The sequence below is a fragment of the Eublepharis macularius genome, chromosome 10 (genome assembly GCF_028583425.1).
Source record: "Eublepharis macularius isolate TG4126 chromosome 10, MPM_Emac_v1.0, whole genome shotgun sequence".
NCBI classification, from domain to species: domain Eukaryota; kingdom Metazoa; phylum Chordata; class Lepidosauria; order Squamata; family Eublepharidae; genus Eublepharis; species Eublepharis macularius.
In genome coordinates this window covers 19,668,362-19,687,662 of record NC_072799.1, presented here as the reverse complement: position 1 = coordinate 19,687,662, position 19,301 = coordinate 19,668,362, and the positions used below count along the sequence as shown (strand labels likewise).

The window sequence follows — 19,301 nt, the reverse complement described above, 5'->3', positions numbered from 1 at the left end:
GATGGCTCAGTATTCTGACTCCATATAAGGCCACTTCATATGAGTTACCCTCTTTCCTCTAAGAAAGGCATTCACTTCCTTGCCAGGAAGGCGGTTCCAGTTTACTACTTAAGCACAGAAACAACAACATCAAATCCGGCTGTTCTGCTGCAGACCAACGCGGTCGGCTACCCATCGGAAACTAAAAACATCGTATGTAACCCTGGAAAGGAATCTTGAGTACCTTCTGAGCATATAAGCATTAGATAACATGCATTTCTCTCCTGCTTTTAGATTTTACCTTTCGAGCATGCAAAATGCATACAGCATTCTAAAAATACAGCATGTTAAACTTCCTTGAAAACAGGGCAAGTTAAGACAGTGAGATGATACAGCAAGAATCCCTTCGGAAACTGACACCAGAAACCTGGAACTCCCTGTCCTTTACAAGCCAAGCCACATGCTGTAGAAGAAGATATCCTTACGCCCTACACTATACTATGAGAGGTATGACGGGATGCAACATTTATTAAGAGGTTTCAGCCAACAACACATTTGGGTGATTGAAAATCAGCTGTGTTACTTGTAAGGAACAATAGTCCAGCAACAGCCTACAACAAACTGACAAAGGACAGCTTTTATACGTAATTACAAACCAAGAGGGCTTGTACACAGCCACCACACGGTGATAAAAATCTTAAACACCCTAAAGGCTGGATCCCAAGTATCTCAGAAATAAGATTGCCAATTTCAACTTCTGGATATTGGGGAGGGGGTGGAGCCTGGAAAGGGCAAGGTTTGGGATGGAAGGGATCTCAGCAAGGTATAATGCCGTAACATCCTCTAAAGCAGCCAGAGGAACTGATCTTTATAGCCTGGAGATCAGTTGTAATTCTGGGAGATGTCCACGCCCCACCTGGAGATTGGTAACTCTACACAGAGCATCTTCTCCCATATGAATCTTTTCCCCCGTTTGCCATCAAGGCCCTCTTCCAGAAACACCATGTAGTGGATACAAGGTTGGCATCCACCAGGAACACGGCCTTCTCAGTAGCTGCTCCTTTGCAATAAAACGTCTTTCTTCAGGAGACGTAATCACCCCACTACTTAGATATTTTAGGAAACGGACAAAAACTTGTTCTTCTAACAGGTTTTCCAAAGGGAGGCTTCTGTGTTTTATTTATAAATCTGCTCATTTTTGTCTGATTGGTTTCTAGTTTTAAAATTAATTGGTTAGAATTTGAAGCCTTTTAAAGTTGCACACCACTTTGAAAATGGATACTAAAATGACACAGGTGTTTGTATAAGAAACAAATAAAAGTCCCCCCGCCCCTCTCTGGATACCCAGAAGGCAGGTGAAAGTATCCTTATAGCCTCGTGAACTGTTCTACTAGAAATAAGAAGGGATGCATCATTTATTAAAATGTTTTCAGCCAACAACATCTGGGATGGAGCATGCACTTAGAACAGCAGGACTCATGAGGTATAAAGTAAATAAATAAATAAATTGCAGGTTGTTTGAAACAAGTTCTTAGGCTCACACACTTCCTCCATTCCCTTCCTCTTCTTGTAGGTAGCAGGGAAACTGCATCTAGTCCTACATCAACTGTGGGCTTTTGGTTCTTGGGCAACAAGGAAAAAATGCAGTTTGTTGCTTTCCACCTTTTGAATCACTACCTGATAATATTCTTGTGCGGAGGAGGAAGGGAAAGGAACATGAATGCTTGAGGATTTCTGAGGCTTGTTCTTGTCAGAAATAAATTGGAGTTTGCTTGGGATATCTGCATGCAGCCAGTCTAATCACGTGGAACAATCCAAATTTCACTTTTCAATGCAAGGTCCTCAAATTTTTTTTAAAAAGATAATCCAGAAAATATGTCCGCAGTTTTTGTCAAAACCTAGAAAACAGGGAATGTTTGAACGAAGATTACAGGAAAGAGGAGGTAAAGATTTCTGAGTGAAGAAACCCCGGCTGCAAGTTCCCAGCTCAGGGCTGAAAGTCACAATCCCCTTTGTTGATGCCAACTCTGCCCTTTTGGGCACTAAGAGGGGTTGGTCCCAAAGGCCGAGAATCAACTTACCTGGCTTGCTTCCCTCCTTCTCATGGCCTAGTTGTCCTTTGGAGTTTAAGCCACATGTATAGACTTCCCCATCCTCCAGCAGGAAAACAGAATGGTTTCCACCGCAAGCTATTTCTTTGACATTCCTCTCATGAATGAAACCGCTGCTCTGAGGCTCAGAGATGATCGTCTGGAGATTGCTACCTGCCCCGGGAAGTCCAAAAGACCAATATCCCCAACATAACATCATCTCTTCTTTTAGCAATTCATGTGGCTTGATTTTTTCCTGGGGGAGAAAACAGGGAAAAATCTGTCAATAAACGAGGCATGGTTTGTAGTTAACAGGACGTGACATCACCAAGCAAAGACACTTCCTGTGTGATTGTATTCACACACAGAGGTGACAAGAACGTTAATTTTCTTCCTATGGGGGTGGAAGACCCACCTGAGGGTTTGGATAGGTTAGACTTCTGTGATTAAGAAGCACATTCCAACATTTTTATATGACCAAAAACTACTGTCTACTAGGGTTGCCACTCCCCCGCTGGGGGCAGGAATCCCCTGCTCCCACCCTCCACCCCCACCTCCACTTACCTGGCCAGTGGGGGGGGGCATGTCTCCTGGGGCACGCTCCCAGGTAGCGCAGCACACTCCCACGCTCCACAGCGGCTTGATTCAGGCCAAACTGGGCTGGATTCAGGCCACTGCAGAGCATGAGAGCGCTCTCGTGCTCTACAGCACCTGGATTCAGGACAATTTGGGCTGAATTGGGCCCAATCTGGCCCCCTGTGGAGCGCAGGAGTGCTCACAGGGCAGCACATGGCCTGCAAGATGACATCACTTCCCAGAGAGGCACATCAAAAGGCCTCCAACTTCCCGTCAGGGGGATGGGGAGGGGGACCTGGCAACCCTACTGCCAACACCTAAGCTAAAAATATTTATTTATTTATTTATTTATTTTCGACTTTTATTCCGCCCTCCCCACATTTCCAGCAGGCTCAGGGAATGAAAATTCCTAGACACCTGAATTGATGTAACACACCCTTATACATTGGAAACCAAGCCTCAGGTTGGTTTGTGATTGGGTTTTGAGAACCTGGGGAGATAATTAAGAGCTTGTTATGGAATAATTATCTAATTTGGTCCATTTTTTCTATAGAGTACAATAAATGAAGAGCACTGTGTGAATGCAGTTCTGGGTCTACTGCAATAATTGTATTTTATCACACAATACTAGAGGTAAATTTGCATTTAGTATTTTACCTAAAATAATTCTAGCACTTAATAATAGACTATATTATATTTAAAAAAAATTCTCCTCCCCGCTTCTTCTTTTGTTACAGCTCTAGATAAAACACCGGGAGCATTTCATGATTGGTTTCTATATGTGTGGATGTGTTTGATTATAAATTGTTTACAATTGACCACTGAGGAAGGCCTTAGGGCCAAAACACGTCTGGTCGTTTTTTGGGGTTTTTTTACTGTACCTTGGTCTATTTGTGTTGGACATTGCACTGTACCATCATCTGTACCTTGAGATGTTTTAGCAAGTTTTAGCAAATACATGTAGCCTGCCATTCAGGCCTTATGTTTTAAACTTGTTTTTAATCTACATTTGTGCACATTTATAATAAATATTTTCTAATATATATTTTTAGGTTGTTATTTAACCCCTCTATTTTTTTCCTCTAGTTACAGTCATCCATGTGCTTTGATAACCATTTGGTTTGATTATTGCAACCTATCTCTGTAAAGTTGTGTTTACAACAAAAGTTCCAGCCCATGTTAAACTTGGCTGCTGTTGCAGGTAATAGTGGCTGATTATTTTGGCATATGTGCTATAATTCCAAAATGTACAAGGAAGCCACTGTGGTGCTCTATAAATGCTACATATTATCCATATGCACTACAATTCATACTCGGCCCCATGAAACCACAAGCCAGGGGTTATTTTCATCTCTACCCTGCTGATCCAGGAATCAAGTCATAATCAGGGCTGAAGAGGCAGGGCTAAAGAGGGTATGATGGATTCTATGATTCAGCCAGGCTTGGGAGTTCTTCAACTCTTGCCCACATGTGCTACAAGCTCCCACTGCCTATGGTACAGGACTGCACACCCATATGGCAGAAAACACATTTCTTTCATACTGGTAGCACTGGATTGATTGCCTATGAGCTTGCATGTCCAAGACAAAACACTGGTTGTTAAACATCCTAAACAGCCTATGTTTCTACATACTTTAGGGAATGCCTTTCCCATCTGAACCTCCAACGGGTCTGTTTTGTGGAGCAACCACTCTAAGGATGCCCATCAGGTACAAATTTGTTTGGCTTTCTAGGTAAAGATAAAAGTAGTCCCTTGTGCAAGCACCGAGTTATTATTGACCCAAGGGGAGACGTCACATCACGACTGTTTTTTATGGGGTAGTTTGCCATTTCCTTCCCCATTCATCTACACTTTACCCCCAGGAAACTGGGTACTCATTTTACCAACCTCAGAAGGATGGGAGGCTGAGTCAACCTTGAACCCGGCTTCCACCAGGATCGAACTCAGGTCATGAGCAGTGCTTGGGCTGCAGTACTGCAGCTTAACACTCTGCGCCATGGAGCAGTGTGCTTTCTACAGGCCATGAAAACCTTCTCATTTACGAAGGCACTTGAAATACATGGTCCTTTTTTATTATTTATGCTGCCAGTTTTTATGAACACCCAAACTGCCATTGCTACATCAGACCAAGCATCCACTGAGACCCACTGAATGCTTCAAGGAGGGCATGAAGCCAACAGGCCTTGCCTGATTTTTGACCCTGAAGCTACTATTCAAAAGTATGCTGCCTGAAAATGGAGGCCCCAGAGAGCTATCTTGGTTAACAGTCTACATGTTTAGAATCGCTTTCAATTTTTTAACATTTTTTTTATTTTTATACTGCAATGGTTGTAATCATTCCATATATTTGGAAAATGAAGCAATATATTTGAGAAATAAAACAAACCCATGGCTTAATAGACAACAAATTCACCATTCACCACCATCCCTCTTTGCTTTACTCTATATTTTTACACAGTTCAGACTGAAAATTGCTTTGTCAACAGGCAAAGATTTCTATTTTTTAAAAAAAGAACAGCCACGGTCAACTAGCTTTTTAAAGAGAAAATTAATCCTATGTTCTGTTTTCTTCCAGCATCAATTGGTTTGACAGAGTGTGTTATTAAATTGTAAGCTGAGAGACGCTTTTACAAAAACACTCTCAGGTTGTTCTTCGAGGGGTGGAAACTGCCGTAAGATCTTCGACCCAGCACAGAACTATACTTCCTTGGGGATCTTTGGGATGAAGTAATGACAATAAAATTAATTTTGGCTAATGGTCCAGACATGTTCTCAGAGGCAGCATTAATGAAGCTTTCAGCACCAAGACTCTTGCTCAGAAGGCAACATGGTAGAGCTTAGACCATTAGAGTAGGATCTTGGAGACCTGGGTCCAAATCTCCATTCTGCCATGAAGCTCACGGGGGACGGGGGGGCACATGACAGGCCAGTCTTTCCTCTAACAGTATATGCTATCCTGAGCAAATGGAAGGATGGGTGGGATAAAAATTAATGGCAATTATCATCTCCTACTTCAAATCAGGCCTATGGAATCAACCTACAAAGGCCTTCTCATGAAGGGAAAAGAGTGAACGAGGCATATAAGACTTGGCAACTTTTTATTGGACTCTGGCCCTATGACAGTGCTCTTCTCTTGATAAAACTACTCTCTAGGATATCAGCAGCTGATCAGACTGTTAACTGCTTGAAGAATATTCACCTCTATTAAACAGCTGGATATATCGGTTATCTTCTGACATTACTTCAAGGAGATGTATGTGGCTATATGAAGAAGCTGAGTTTGTTGCAGTGCTTTACGAAAAATGGCTCCCATTTTATGAATACATCACTGAGAAAGAATGGCAAGCCCCCACCCAGCTATACCAAGCCATATTTGATACACAGCCCAATTCCAGAAGAAGAGAAAATCCATACAGCTACATCACTACTGGCATTCTCATATTAGTTATTACTATGATACAACCCAATGAGAAAGAAATCTAACATAATATACTAATTCTTTACTTCAGTATATCTTTATAGTGACAGTTATATACAACTCTTATATTGTTCTAAGTCTCATATGTACAATAATTCAATAGATCCAGAGGAGTTAGCCGTGTTAGTCTGTAGTAGCAAAATCAAAAAGAGTCCAGTAGCACCTTTAAGACTAACCAATTTTATTATAGCATAAGCTTTCGAGAATCAAGTTCTCTTCATCAGATGCCTGATCAGGCATCTGATGAAGAGAACTTGATTCTCGAAAGCTTATACAATAATTCAATGTTACTGTTATTATGATTGTTACCCTACTCCTTTTGTATTGTTGATATTCATGCAATAAAAAAATTTTTAAAAAAGTTTGTTGCAGTGCTCATACAAACATCTCTCTTCTAATCTTATTTCACCCACACAGAATCCCAGGTGGCTTTGGTTGCCATATGAACGCAGGCATGTGGATTAACTGGAGTAAATTTTCCTCCCTGCTGAACCAGGATTCTAAACTTAAATTTAATCCAGGCTTAGAAATCTGGGTCAAGGGGCAGGAGATTAGCTGCAGTAAATCCATATTGCCTGTCTAAGTACAGCGTGGGTATCCAAAGTTAGTTTCTGAGATTCTCCACATGAGAAGGGAGGGACGAGGTAGCAGTTGCAAGCGCAATCCAAAGCCAGGTTTATACACACACGAGTTTAACATCTAAGGGATAAACGTAGCCACAGGTTGTTGTTTTTTTTAAATCACAGGGCTATGAAACCCAAATCTAACATGTGTGTAAAAGATTTACTCAATCTTGTGCAAAACGGGTACCTAAAAATCCAAAACGAATGTCTAAGAATGGTGCTGGCACCAGGAATATGAGATATTTCTTCCAGCTTTCTTTTATTTACTAAAAGCAATTTCCACTGGTCAATAATTATATTTCATAGTGTTACTAAATGAAGCTGGCTGTTTATTAATCTTTCCAGGATAGATACAGTTTATACTCAAAGAATAGGATAAAGTTTCAATACCAGCTGTTCAACGTGGATAGTAACTTAATGGGTTTTACTGAACACCTTGATAGCTGCCTAAAGGACCATCTTACTGTTGGAAAAAATGGGAATATAACAAAGTTGATGTTTAAATCGGGGCTGAAAGCCTGAGTTGGTAGATTAATCAACTAAAGTTTGGGTGGGCAGCCTAGAGAGGCTGCAAAAAGAACACTTTTTGAATTTAAGCAGCAGAACATAAAAAGAGGAGAAACGTATGCACAAGACAACCAAACAAAATATTTTATTCGGAAGAAAATCCTGTGGAGCGCAGCAGAGCTTGCTCCCTAGTCTATTTGGGAATGCAGCCTAAATTAATAAATCCAACATCACACCACTACACATAAACTAAACAACACAGAAGCTCTTGAAGGACAGTCCCAGGTTGCCAATCTCCAAGTGGGACCTGGAGATCACCCAGAATTATAACTGATCTCTAGAAAACAGAGATCAGTTCCGTGGGGAACATAGATGCTTTGGAGGGTGGACTCTATGGAATTATAACCAGCAGGGGTTCCTGACCAAACCGTACCCAACCGAGGCTTGATCTCCAAATCTCCATTCATTTCCCAACCTGAAACTGGGAACTCTAAGTGACATTAATGAAAGACTTCTAAAGCAGGGCTGCTCAAAAATAAGTCCTACTTTTATTCAATGACTTATTCCCAATAAGCTGTTTTTATAATTGTAGCCCATTAATAGAATCCTAAAAAGAGAATCCCTCCTTCTAAGTCCAATCAAGTCAATGGGCTTAGAAGGATGCAGCTCTGCTTAGGACTGCACTACAATCTCACTACAAGCTCAGTTCAGACATAATGTGAAACCCTGATTTATTTCAACAATAGTTGATTGTTGAAGATTCATCTCATAGCCAGTCACTCAATACTGGTTGGTTTTATTGTCTTCTCTCTGTAGCCTAAGAGGACATTACCATAAAACAAGCTAAGACAAACTGTGGTTAATAAAGTTACAAAGCCATGATTTCAGATTCTGGTTTGACAGATCCCAGCCAACTATAGTTAATGGAGTGGTATGCATTCAGACAAACTTGCCACAGATAAATTAAACAATGGTTTTGTGCAAAATCTGAACTAAGACTTAAACAATAAAAAGCATTCAATTTCTTCTCTCTCCTCCAAAAGAGAATGAAAGGAAACAATCTCTTACTGATGCACCTATAATTTCTGCTATTTCTGCAATTTTCCACATTTCAGATTGCCGTATGAAAACAGAAGATGATTTTGGACTGCATCCGTCCACTCGCAACCAAGATTTTAGCTGAGGCTACTAAATAAGATCACTTCACAGGCTATTTCTTTCACTAAATTATTTAGATAGCCTGATAAAATGCAGGCAAGATGGCACTGAAGTAACAACATGTATTACTTTCCTAACTGGATCGAGTACCTTTTTCTAGAACATATTTGCACTGCCCACCACATATGCCAACAAAATCTGCTCTGGAGCATTTATATTGGTTATTTTTGTTAGTCTTACTAATTTTACAAGGAATAAAATACCTTATAAAATAAGGAACAAGAAAGAAGAAATATAATACTTCATAACAATTCTCCTTCAGATTTAAATAGTGAGAATGCTGCTGAACTCTTTGTAAAAACACTAAGCCTTGTAGACTTGTCTAGACTATCTGACCTTGTCATCTTTTCCCATCAAAATGTAAAATTATGACCTGACACTGTCAATGTTTCAGATTCTGGCAGCAAGCATTTCAATTTAAGCTTTCATAAACTGACTGAGATAAAGTCTTCTGGAAGATACTGGCTACGTTCAGGTGTCACAAAGAAGTCATCATCTGGAATAAGAAAAACTTGAGCTTACATACTTCTCCTCTCCTTCCTTTGTACACTGTACCAAGAGTGAAGATTTCCTGGTTTTAAAAAGTCTAACCACTCTTTTGTTGTGGTGGCCTAATCAGAAAGTTGAAGAAATAATCATTAGTTTCTTGCTTCCAAACAAAGATTCTAAACCATAATTTAATCCTGTCTTAAAATCTTGATTTGCAGCCGAGAAACGAACTACGATTTGTTAAACCACCCAACGGGGACATCATAACAAACTGTGGCTGGGCCAGGCCTTGACAAATTTTCCTCAACTTTACAAGCCACCCCAAATATTTAAGAGCCAGACTTATATTTCAACAACCATATTAAGTATTAGGACAACTGCAAAAAAACCAATCCTAACTCTTCTCAATTACTAGTAATTTTTTTAAAGCTGTAATAAAAATCTTGTAGCAAATAAATATGATATAATACCGACTGTCATCACAACAAAAAGTTAACTTCTAGCCCTCTCCTAAAGCAGCCTTGTACTTCTACTGAGAATCACCAAGGGGTACTTAGAATAAATGACGGCTGAAAAAAAATGCACCACAATGAAATTTCTAAGTATCATGGCACCTGGGATTTGTTGAGACCAGAGCTAGACTGAAGACTCCCCAAAACCACACGCCTTCAATTCTGGCACAGCACAAGATGGGAAAGAAAGTACACACTGGGGACCTCCGTCTCTTTCTTATTACAAATTGACAATTGAATACAGCTATTGAAATAATTAGGAGGAGGAGCAGGGATTACATTACCAATTTTTTCCTCTGAATTTTATTCACTAGCATATATCGACCTTCAGTAATTACATCTCTCAATCTTGTTAAACCATATTTTAGCCAGTTAGAAAGATTTCACTGAATTGAAAAACGGTTACTATACATAAATTATTGAAGTAGAGAAATAAATGGATATTGACCTGTTCCTAAAACAAGGAAAAGATTAAAGATGGGCTTTCCTTTCAGCAGTGAGTGAGAGCTTTTTTTACCAACGTATTACTCGATACTTCCTTCAAGATCTCAAAAAGGCATCTAAACTTACATTACAGTAATTGCAAATTTAATCCATGAATGAATCAATAAACCAGTTTAAAAGGAAGAAGATCAAACAACTAAAGCATCTTTAAATCAGCCCTAGTTTTTTTTATTTATTTAAAGTTACGTCCAACAAAAATACTTTTGTCTGTGGGCTCCTAAAGCAAAATTGAAAGCAGTTTTGTCTGCCACTGCAGTTTACCATCAATAACATGCAAAGACGGCACAGAACATTAAAAAGGACACGGATGTTGCCTGAAGGACTCCCAAGCTCATAATAGTACAAGTAAGACTAAAAATGGAATAGCAAGGAACAGGATTTTGCAGACCTAAGAGAAACTAACATCTAAAATTTAAGATAACACAGCTAGAACGGCACATTCTCCAAAATGTCAGCTCAATTTAAAGTGCTCCATCCTTCCTAAATCTACCCCAAGAAAGCTCTATTTCTATATTCAAAATAAACCTTATCAACAACATGCCTCTGCGTGGCTATCCAATAAAATTTATTTAACTTCCCAATACCAAGAATTTTTTTTTTTAAGTTACTGAAGTTTTTGGCAAAGACTGGAAGTATCAAGTTGAGGGTTCCTGGTCTATTGGGGCACCGTTCCTCATTTCAGAGGCAAAGAAACAGATTCAACAAGCAGGGAGAAAGATTCATAGTAAGACCCAAAGACCTGAGTGTGAACATAATGAAGGTTAGACTGCAAAAAGCAATCCTTTTAAAAACTCTCTGATGCAGTTACTTTGATACGCCTCATAATAACCAGAAATACTCTTGAGGAATAATTAAATGTGGCCTGAAATATAAACAGAGGATGCCCTCTGTCTAAGTGATACTCCTACTTGTCAAATCACACGACAACACAATCACATGGACTGCACTGAATATCACACTCCCCATCGAGTCACAGAAGTGACTGTCTTGAATTATCTGTGCCGGACGGGCGGCACAGAAAGTTTTAAAAACAGCAGGAATGTGTGCATGAACACACCCACAACAGCCTGACTAATATTTTCATACTGCATCCCCAGCTTAAAGCACACACATGATATTTGGGCTGCATGTAATTTAACCCTACCCCCCGTCCCCAAAGAATATTCTGTCTGGCTTAACCTGCCTGCTCTTTGCTTCAAACCAAGAACTTTTTTCTGCACTTGGCCCCTGGCCGTTAACAGCAACACAAAAACTTCAGTATAAGGAGGAATCAGATTTCTAGCCATAACCTCTGGAGGCTGTGGTAGGATTCATTAATAATAGTGCCAATTAACTACTTAGAAATGCTGTAATAGAGAGTCATATTGGATTCCTTGGAAGGCAGCTTCTAAGCCCTACAATGCGACAAAACCTAGCTAGAGATTAAACCAGCATTTGTCAAGGCAAAACTAGGATTTGTATTATTTGTCCAAGAGCCAAGCCCTGATTCCACAAAGTAACCACAGTTAATAGTCATGTTATGTCTGAACCAGCCCCATAGCCAGAACCTTACAACATCCTTTCTTAACAGCAGTTGTATCAAAACAGGAAGAGCTGAGTCCATGTTAACCCAGCCCTACACACCAACTTACCCATAAATCCCATGGGTTTGGGAGGGGTTGTAGGGTGGATCCACAATCTACCACCAAAGCATGTCACATGATTTACCCCCTTCCCCAGTGCTTGCCCCCAATATCATTATGCCGAGTATATCCCCACTCTGGCTAGGAGCAGCCATTGACAAGGGGCAAGAACAGGGAAGCTGTACTATGCCTTACGGAAACTGAAGGAATATCTCAACATAAGGCCGCTCCCCATTTCTTTGAATAATTAGCATGTTGTTCCATTCATAGTTTCCAAGCAAGCTTTACTTACCATTGGTGACAGGTGTTGGGAAAAAACACCTGATCACGCCCCCCCCCCCCCAATGCCTCATTTTTGCCAGAGGTCCTCACTGTGTGGCTTAGAGAGAGCCACATGCACAACCATCATGGACCAAAAAAACCACATGACAGCTGTATGGTCTGCGCACTGCCCCACCAAACAAATAAAACCAACAATATTAAATGTATAACAATAAATAAAATTTCCTTGCAACAAAAAAAACCCCCGCTAACTTTTTAGTTGCTTGCATTTACGCCTGGACATGCTGTTAGAGAGGCAAGACAAAACGCCAGAAAACTTTCCACAAACAATGCAAAAACAAATTATTCAAAAAGTCTTTTGTATTGTAGGGAGGGGTCTCAATTGCTCTGCTAATGAGTTAGGGACCATAGACTTCACCCAAATATTTCACAACTATGTTGCCTTACGTACTATCTGTTGCTTAAAATATGTGCTCGGATGTCAGCCCTAGAATTGATTATGTTCTGTTTCAGCATTTCTTCAACTCTGTACTGGATTCTTGCTAGTGTTATGTCTTTGTAAACTTGTGTTTATTTACCCTATGGCATTGTTTATGAAATTGTCCTTGATACTGACTGCATTAATCTTACACTGTGTAATCTGCCTCGAGTCTCAGTGAGAAAGCCGGACTATAACTGACATAAATATATAAATAAACAAATAAGTAAACAAATAAATAAACAAATAAGTGCAGGAGATGGCATGCAAAACAGCCATGCAGCTCTCACCATGGACAACCACTACACTAAGTGACTGTATTTCGAAGTGTATTAAATTAAATGCACAAAATTCCATATGCAGTGAACTCGCTGGTCAGGTCAGCTCTGCACGGAGACTGAGATGGAAAAGCGGGGGGAGGGGAAGCAGGGGAATAGTCAATCCCAGGATAGTACGGGGGTGCCTAGGAAAGGCTAGTCAGAAGCATCTTGTAAGAACTGCAGGGGTGCAAGGCTGGGTGCTTACCGCATCTGTGGAGCTCCCTTCATAACATTCGGGATGGAAACAGATGAAGATCGCAATCCGTGGCAGAAAACACCAGCTCCCAGTCTGGTGGAAAAGGAAGAGATGGGTGAACTTTTAAGACCCTAGCTATGTAGTGCCAAGGTAGCAAGACCGTTACGAGATTACAATACAGAGCAGGCTAAAGTAAATAAGGTAACCAATCACTGCAGATTATACCCAAAAAGAAAAACTGTGACAACCAAACTTAGCGTTGGTTCAGCTACCATTAGTTATGCCTCTGCTGCCAAATTTAGAACCAATCAACACAATGTATATTTACCCAGAAGTAAGTCCTACTGAAATAAATAGGATTTATTTTCACACACTTAGGCTTTGGCTTCAAGCACTCCTCTTTGCATGATTATGTAATCATTTAATTGTTCTACTTTTTTCCATTAAGATTTTATATTTTATAAGTTGGGAGCATGAAAAACACGGATGATTTGTCATTCACAATGCATGCAATACTCTGCCAATTAATGCTATGGCTTGTGCATCAATAACTTAATTCATAATGATCCTTTCTGAGAATTCCACTCTACACCTTGCAATATGCAAGCAGACATAAGCAACGTGCAACAGGGGGAGGGGGGGTTAATGAAGAAAAAAATTCAGAAATATCTTTCTAATATCCAGAATTAGGCCACATCCTGGTGGTTCTCCCTTGTGATGGGGCCACCGCTAAGTGGCTAAGCACTGCAGAAAGATCCCAGGATCAATCAATGGTGCTACAGTTAAAGGATGTCAGGCGGTAAGTGATAAGAGGCCCTTTCTCTTGAATATGACGAACTACCGCCAGCCATGACAGCCACTGTGGTGTAGCAGTTAAGAGTATCAGACCAGGATCTGGGAGACCCAGGTTCGAATTCCTGTTCTGCCATGGGCCAGTCACACCCTCTTAGCCTAAGCTACCTCGCAAGGTTGTTGTGAGGATAAAATGGAGTAAATTTTATGAATGAAGTAAATAAATAGGGCTTTACAAAGTAATAGAAACATAGAAAATAAATCCCTGCCTGAAAGGATCTTACAGAAAAACTTCAACAAGACAGAAACAATAGAAAAGAAAGATGCAAAGTTAAAGAGCAGAAGTAAGTTTAAGAGTAGGCATACTCAGGCAAAATAAAGAAAAGTCTTGTGGCCACTGTGGTCTAGTGGTTAGAGTACTGGCCTAGAATTTGGGGGACCTGAGTTCAAATCCTCTTTCTGTCATGAATCTGAATTGGTGGTGTTGGGTCAGGCTCTCTCTCAACCTAACCTACCTCACAAGGTTGTTGTGAGGCCAAAATGAGGAAAGGAGAATCGTCTTACTCTGAGCTCCTTGGATGGGGGTTAAGTTAAAATGTACTAAACAGAAAGACCTTAAAGGCTAACAAAATTGTATTCCAGACTGTAAGCTTTTGTCAACTAGGGTTACTTCTTCAGATGCACTGACTGCATCTTCACCAAGCTGTCGTTTTCTGTAGCAGAGAGACAGCAATCTCAAAAGGCCCCCAAATGCAGGAAATCCAGGCTCAAATGCAACCAGGTAAAATCCAAATGTAATCAAGAAAAACAGATTATTCTCTAGTTATGCTAACCGGTATAGGTCCAATAGCACCTTAAAGACCAACCAAATTTCCAAGGTGTGAGCTTTTGAGAGTCAAAGCTCCCTCTGTCAGATACGTTATACGAAGTGAGTTAACCCCGCAAATGGGCGAGTAATGCCAAAGTGCAATCTTAAATTCACACCATGAAGTAAGACCCACTGAATTTAGGACTTTCTATGGAAGGAACATGCAGATAATTGGATAGCACGATTGTAGTTTCACTTGGGGGAGACCCATTTCACAGAAAAAGACAGGCCTGTAGGAGAGATTTCAAGGGAGAGAGTAAACAGCAAGAGGGCAAGTGATTCAGGAGGGAACTCCAGACACGGCAAGGAAAATGTAAATTATATTTACTTGAAAAGAAGATGATCCCTTACTATGTTATACACACTAAGTATATTACTGTAACATTGTTTAAGGTATGTAACCATGTAGAACAGCAAGATTTGGGTCCAGTGGCACCTTAAAGAACAACAAGATTTGCACAGCATAAGCCTTTGAGAATCAAGGCTCCCTTCTTCAGGTAGGAAGTACAAAGCAGGCATGTGATCAGGTACCAAATATCTGGGGAAGGGAGCTTTGACTCTCCAAACCTTATACTCTCGCAAATCTTATCGGTCTCTAAGATGCTATTGGACTCAAATCTTACTGTAACACGTAATGCTTATGGTAATGTACAATGATCCCCTCTTTTTCTTTAGGAGCACATCTGGAGGGGGGGGAAGCAGTCTCTCCCTTTTGGATAAATAGGGCATTCAAAGGTAATATGAAGGAAAAAAATGATGCCCTGTGAGAACGTAGGCAAAACCGCAGAAATCTTGTGGCAACATGAAATTAGACTGGCAGGTGCCACATGCCAGGAGGGCAGCGGAGAGGGTGCTTGCACACGCACGCACATGCCAGCCGGCGCACGTACACCCCCATGGGGGCGCGCACAGGCTCCACGCGCGCCCCCGAGAGCCCCAGAAAGCGGCATGTGCGGAGGGCAGCACGTGGCTCTGCGCCCGGCTCTGCCAGCTGATCCGCCTTGCCTTCTCTTTCAAAGCCAGTTGGGACTCGGCAGCTGGGAGCTGTGGCTGCCCCAGCATCTCTGCCAGCCGAAAGGATGGCACATTTCCGAAGCCGGCAGGGATGGGAGATGAGAGGCAAAGAAGGCCACCACTGCAGTTTTCTCTGGGGGTTTTGCAAAGTAGAAATCCTGCCTGGGTAGAACAAGCTTCGAGGCCAGTTACAGTTTAGAGACCACCTAGGTACTCGGGAAATCTGGTTGAAGGGGCAACGGGACTCGGAAACGTGCTCTTCTGCTGCAAACACCCCTTGCAATGACCTGCCGGGTGAATAATTCTTGTACTGCCTTCTCCCCATCCTGCAATTGCCAGCCCCCTCTCGGCTGCGTCTGGAAGCTGGAGAGATGAGAGCGCATCTGCACAAAGGGCGTTGGCATCCGAAAGAGAGAGAGAAAAATGATCCTTGGGAGCAGCTGGAAATGGGGGAGGGGGGAGGAGCAGATCTCTGCTAGAGGAGGGGGAAGGGGATCTACCCCTCGCCCCCGCCTTCGATTCCCCAGCCCAGAAACGAGCCGAGCCGCCCATCGGAAACGGCGCTGGGTTTTTCTGCACCCTCCGGCTGGGCAGATTTGTCCCCCCCCCCGAGCCCTACCTCCAAGCCCCCACCACCACCAACACGTCCTTCCAGCCCCCAGCAACGGCCTTGAAAGAGCCACTTCCCCAGCAAGCCCCTTCCCCGCCCCTTCAGCGGGGAGGATCCCCGACCACTCCGACCAAACCCCCAAGCAAGCCTCTGCGAAGTCTTGGGGGGAAAGCCCAATCGGGCCGGGCGCTGCTCGAGCTCTCGGTGCCATCTGACAGCTGCTGGGGATTAAGCGAAGGAGGCTGGTCCCGAAGAGGGAGGGGAGGGGAGGGACCGCACAACCACACTCCCGGACACGCACCCGCACCCGCACCCAGCCACTGCCAGCCGCCTCTTGCAAGGATGCAGGCGCGCTTTGCCCACCGCCCCGAGCTCTCCCGGCTTCCTTGCAAGAAGCGGGGCAAACAACAACCGAGCAGGCTCAACGGGAAATGCAAACAGCGGCCGAACTCCGAGCCCCCTTCCCTTCGGCCGCGAGCGGAGCAGATGCCGGGGCTTGCGGAATAACGCCCGGGAGGCTGCCCCGAGCCGTCCCTTCAGGCTGCAGGGAGCGCCGCGGAACTCAAAGCAGGGCTCGCAGGGCGCCCGCCGAGCAAAGGAGCGAGGCGCTTCTCCCCGCCCCCCCCCCCCCGCGTTCGCGGCGCTTCGGACGCAGCACCGCCGAGCCCAGAACTGCTCACCTCGCTCCCGCCGGGAGCTCCAGCTGCGGCCGCCCCTCTAGCGCGCGTCCCGGCACAATAACAAGGAAGTTTCTCTCCCCAGCAAGGCGGCCGCCCCGACCCTTCGTGAGTGACATCCGCTCCCTTCCAATGGGAAGCCGAGGCGAGTCTCCCCCTGCGCCAATCGCCGCCTTCCAGAGGGTGACCTGCAGCCTACCCAGCTCGGGGGAGGGGCGGCGAGGGCTGGTCTTTAACTGTTGAGGCGCCGGAGAGGCCGGGAAAGAGCCTTCGTGCTACCCGTATGTGGGTTATGCGCGTGCAAGGCTGAGTGTGGCTGCGAATTCCTAAGCAGGCTTTCTGTAAAGTATGCTAAACTGAATTATTCATGGGGGCTGTACTGTAAGGAAGGGAGCCAGGAGTTGAGCCCAGAGACCAAAAAGATTTTCAGAATGCAACCTTTGGAGAGTAAAGTAGCAGCCTCAAAGAGATGCCTCAGTAAAGAGATAGGGACTATAGACTATACTTCTACGTGCTGTCTGTTGCTGTACCTATGATCCTACTGGGTAGTTTCTGTGTTTAATGTCAAAAAGAGTCCAGTAGCACCTTTAAGACTAACCAATTTTATTTTAGCATAAGCTTTCGAGAATCAAGTTCTCTTCGTCAGATGCCTGTATCAGGCATCTGACGAAGAGAGCTTGATTCTCGAAAGCTTATGCTAAAATAAAATTGGTTAGTCTTAAAGGTGCTACTGGACTCTTTTTGATTTTGCTACCACAGACTAACACTGCTAACTTCTCTGCATCTGTGTTTAATGTGTCGCTCTTGTGCTCTGTTTCAGCATTTCTTCAAGATTTGAGTCCAGTGGCGCCTTAGAGACCAACAAGATTTGCAAGAGTATAAGGTTTGGAGAGTCAGAGCTTCCTTCGTCAAACAAAGCTCCCTTCTCTCGTTGGTCTCTAAGGTGCCGCTGGACTCAAATCCTGCTGTTCTACTACAGACCAACACAACTACCCACCTAAAAGCAGTTTTTCAACTGTGTATTAGATTTCTGCTGGCTTTAAATCGTCACAAATTTGCATTTATATACCCTATTACATTTAGCAAGATCCGGGTCCAATAGCACCTTAAAGACCAACTAGATTTCCAGGCTTTTGAGAGTCAAACCTCCCTTCATCAGATACAAGCAGTGGAAGTATCTGACAAAGGGCGCTTTGACTCTCAAAATCTCATAACTTGCAAATCTAGTTGGTCTTTAAGGTGTTATTGGACCCAGATCTCGTTCATCAACTGCTGCAGACCAACATGGCTACCCATCTAAATCTATTACATTTTCTATTGAAATGTCTTTGGAATTGACTTTACTGAATCCCACTGTGTGGATTATAATCATAATACAATACAATGCTTGCCTGTTACATAATTTCCCACAAAAGACCAGCTCAGTAACAGTAAGTAATATTGGTGCCAGTGATTTCCTAGCATCTTTTTGGTGCCTCTTACAGTTACTGCTTCTTCTTACCAAACTGATAAGTATTATATTTCAAGCAATTTGCTGCTGAATTATGAACATGGCAAAATAGGGCCTGAATGGTCCAAGCCAGTTTGAGAGATGAAAGTAGGTGAAGAGCCCATTGATGGTTTTATGAGTTGTTTTGCTAGAAACGTTGCTATGGCGAATTCTAAGAACTTAGTTTTCAGAGAGTATGAAATGCTAATTGCTTTAAATCAACACGCAGCTTCAGTCCAACTAAGTGTTTGGCAAGAGATGCCAGAAACAATTCCTAACACGTCAATTGTATGAGAGAGCCACCTTGATCAGAACACACATTCTGTTTTGAAAATAAGCTTTCCTCCACATTTTATATTACATTAACAACATTCAGAAGTGGTGCACTGGACACTAAATGGAATCCTTTTGCATAACTTTTAGGTACTTGCACATAAGATTCATTAAGAAGCCGATTGCTTTGACAACAATTGAAGAAGATGCAGCTGTTTTGTTCTGTATTTTTACTTCAAAGTCCGGATTGTTGGGCCACTTCAGGCAAGAAACTGGTGTCTTAAAATGGATGTTCAGTGATCATACCAACAAATCTGATGGTCACAAAACGAGTTTTTAATTTTGGGGACTCGAAATGTACTTTGTTATGATTATGGTCTGTACATGTGGATTCATGTTATTCATATAGAACAGTTTTGTGTGATGATAGTTTTTGCACTACACATATTTATTATTTACTATGTCTGTTTGGGAGGGAAGGTGGCATGGTATAGCCCTATCTTGTCAAATCTCAGAAGCTAAGCAGGGCCAGTACAGACCACCAAGGAAGATTCTGCAGAGGAAGCCGATGCCAAACCACCTCTGCTTCTCATTTGCCTTGAAAGCCCTTCGCTGCGGTCACTGTAAGTTACAACCAGGGCTTTTTTTCAGCTGGAACGTGGTGGAACGGAGTTCGGGCACCTCTAGAAAATGGTCACATGAC

At 42.6% G+C, this 19,301-nt stretch overlaps 1 protein-coding gene across 4 annotated transcripts in view; it reads right to left on the bottom strand.

Annotated features, from left to right (window-relative positions):
• The window catches only part of HERC3 (HECT and RLD domain containing E3 ubiquitin protein ligase 3), a 67,634-nt gene extending 50,711 nt beyond the window's left edge, over window positions 1–16,923 (bottom strand). For all 4 annotated transcript variants that reach the window (XM_054989579.1, XM_054989581.1, XM_054989583.1 and 1 more), the window contains exons 1-3: window positions 16,840–16,923; window positions 12,885–12,968; window positions 2,061–2,325 (exon numbers count right to left, since the gene is read on the bottom strand). In XM_054989579.1, coding sequence (XP_054845554.1) covers window positions 2,061–2,289 — 229 coding nt within the window. In that variant the 5' untranslated portion in view covers window positions 2,290–2,325; window positions 12,885–12,968; window positions 16,840–16,923. The remainder of the gene's footprint in view (window positions 1–2,060; window positions 2,326–12,884; window positions 12,969–16,839) is intronic.
• Between the last annotated feature and the right edge of the window lie 2,378 nt (window positions 16,924–19,301).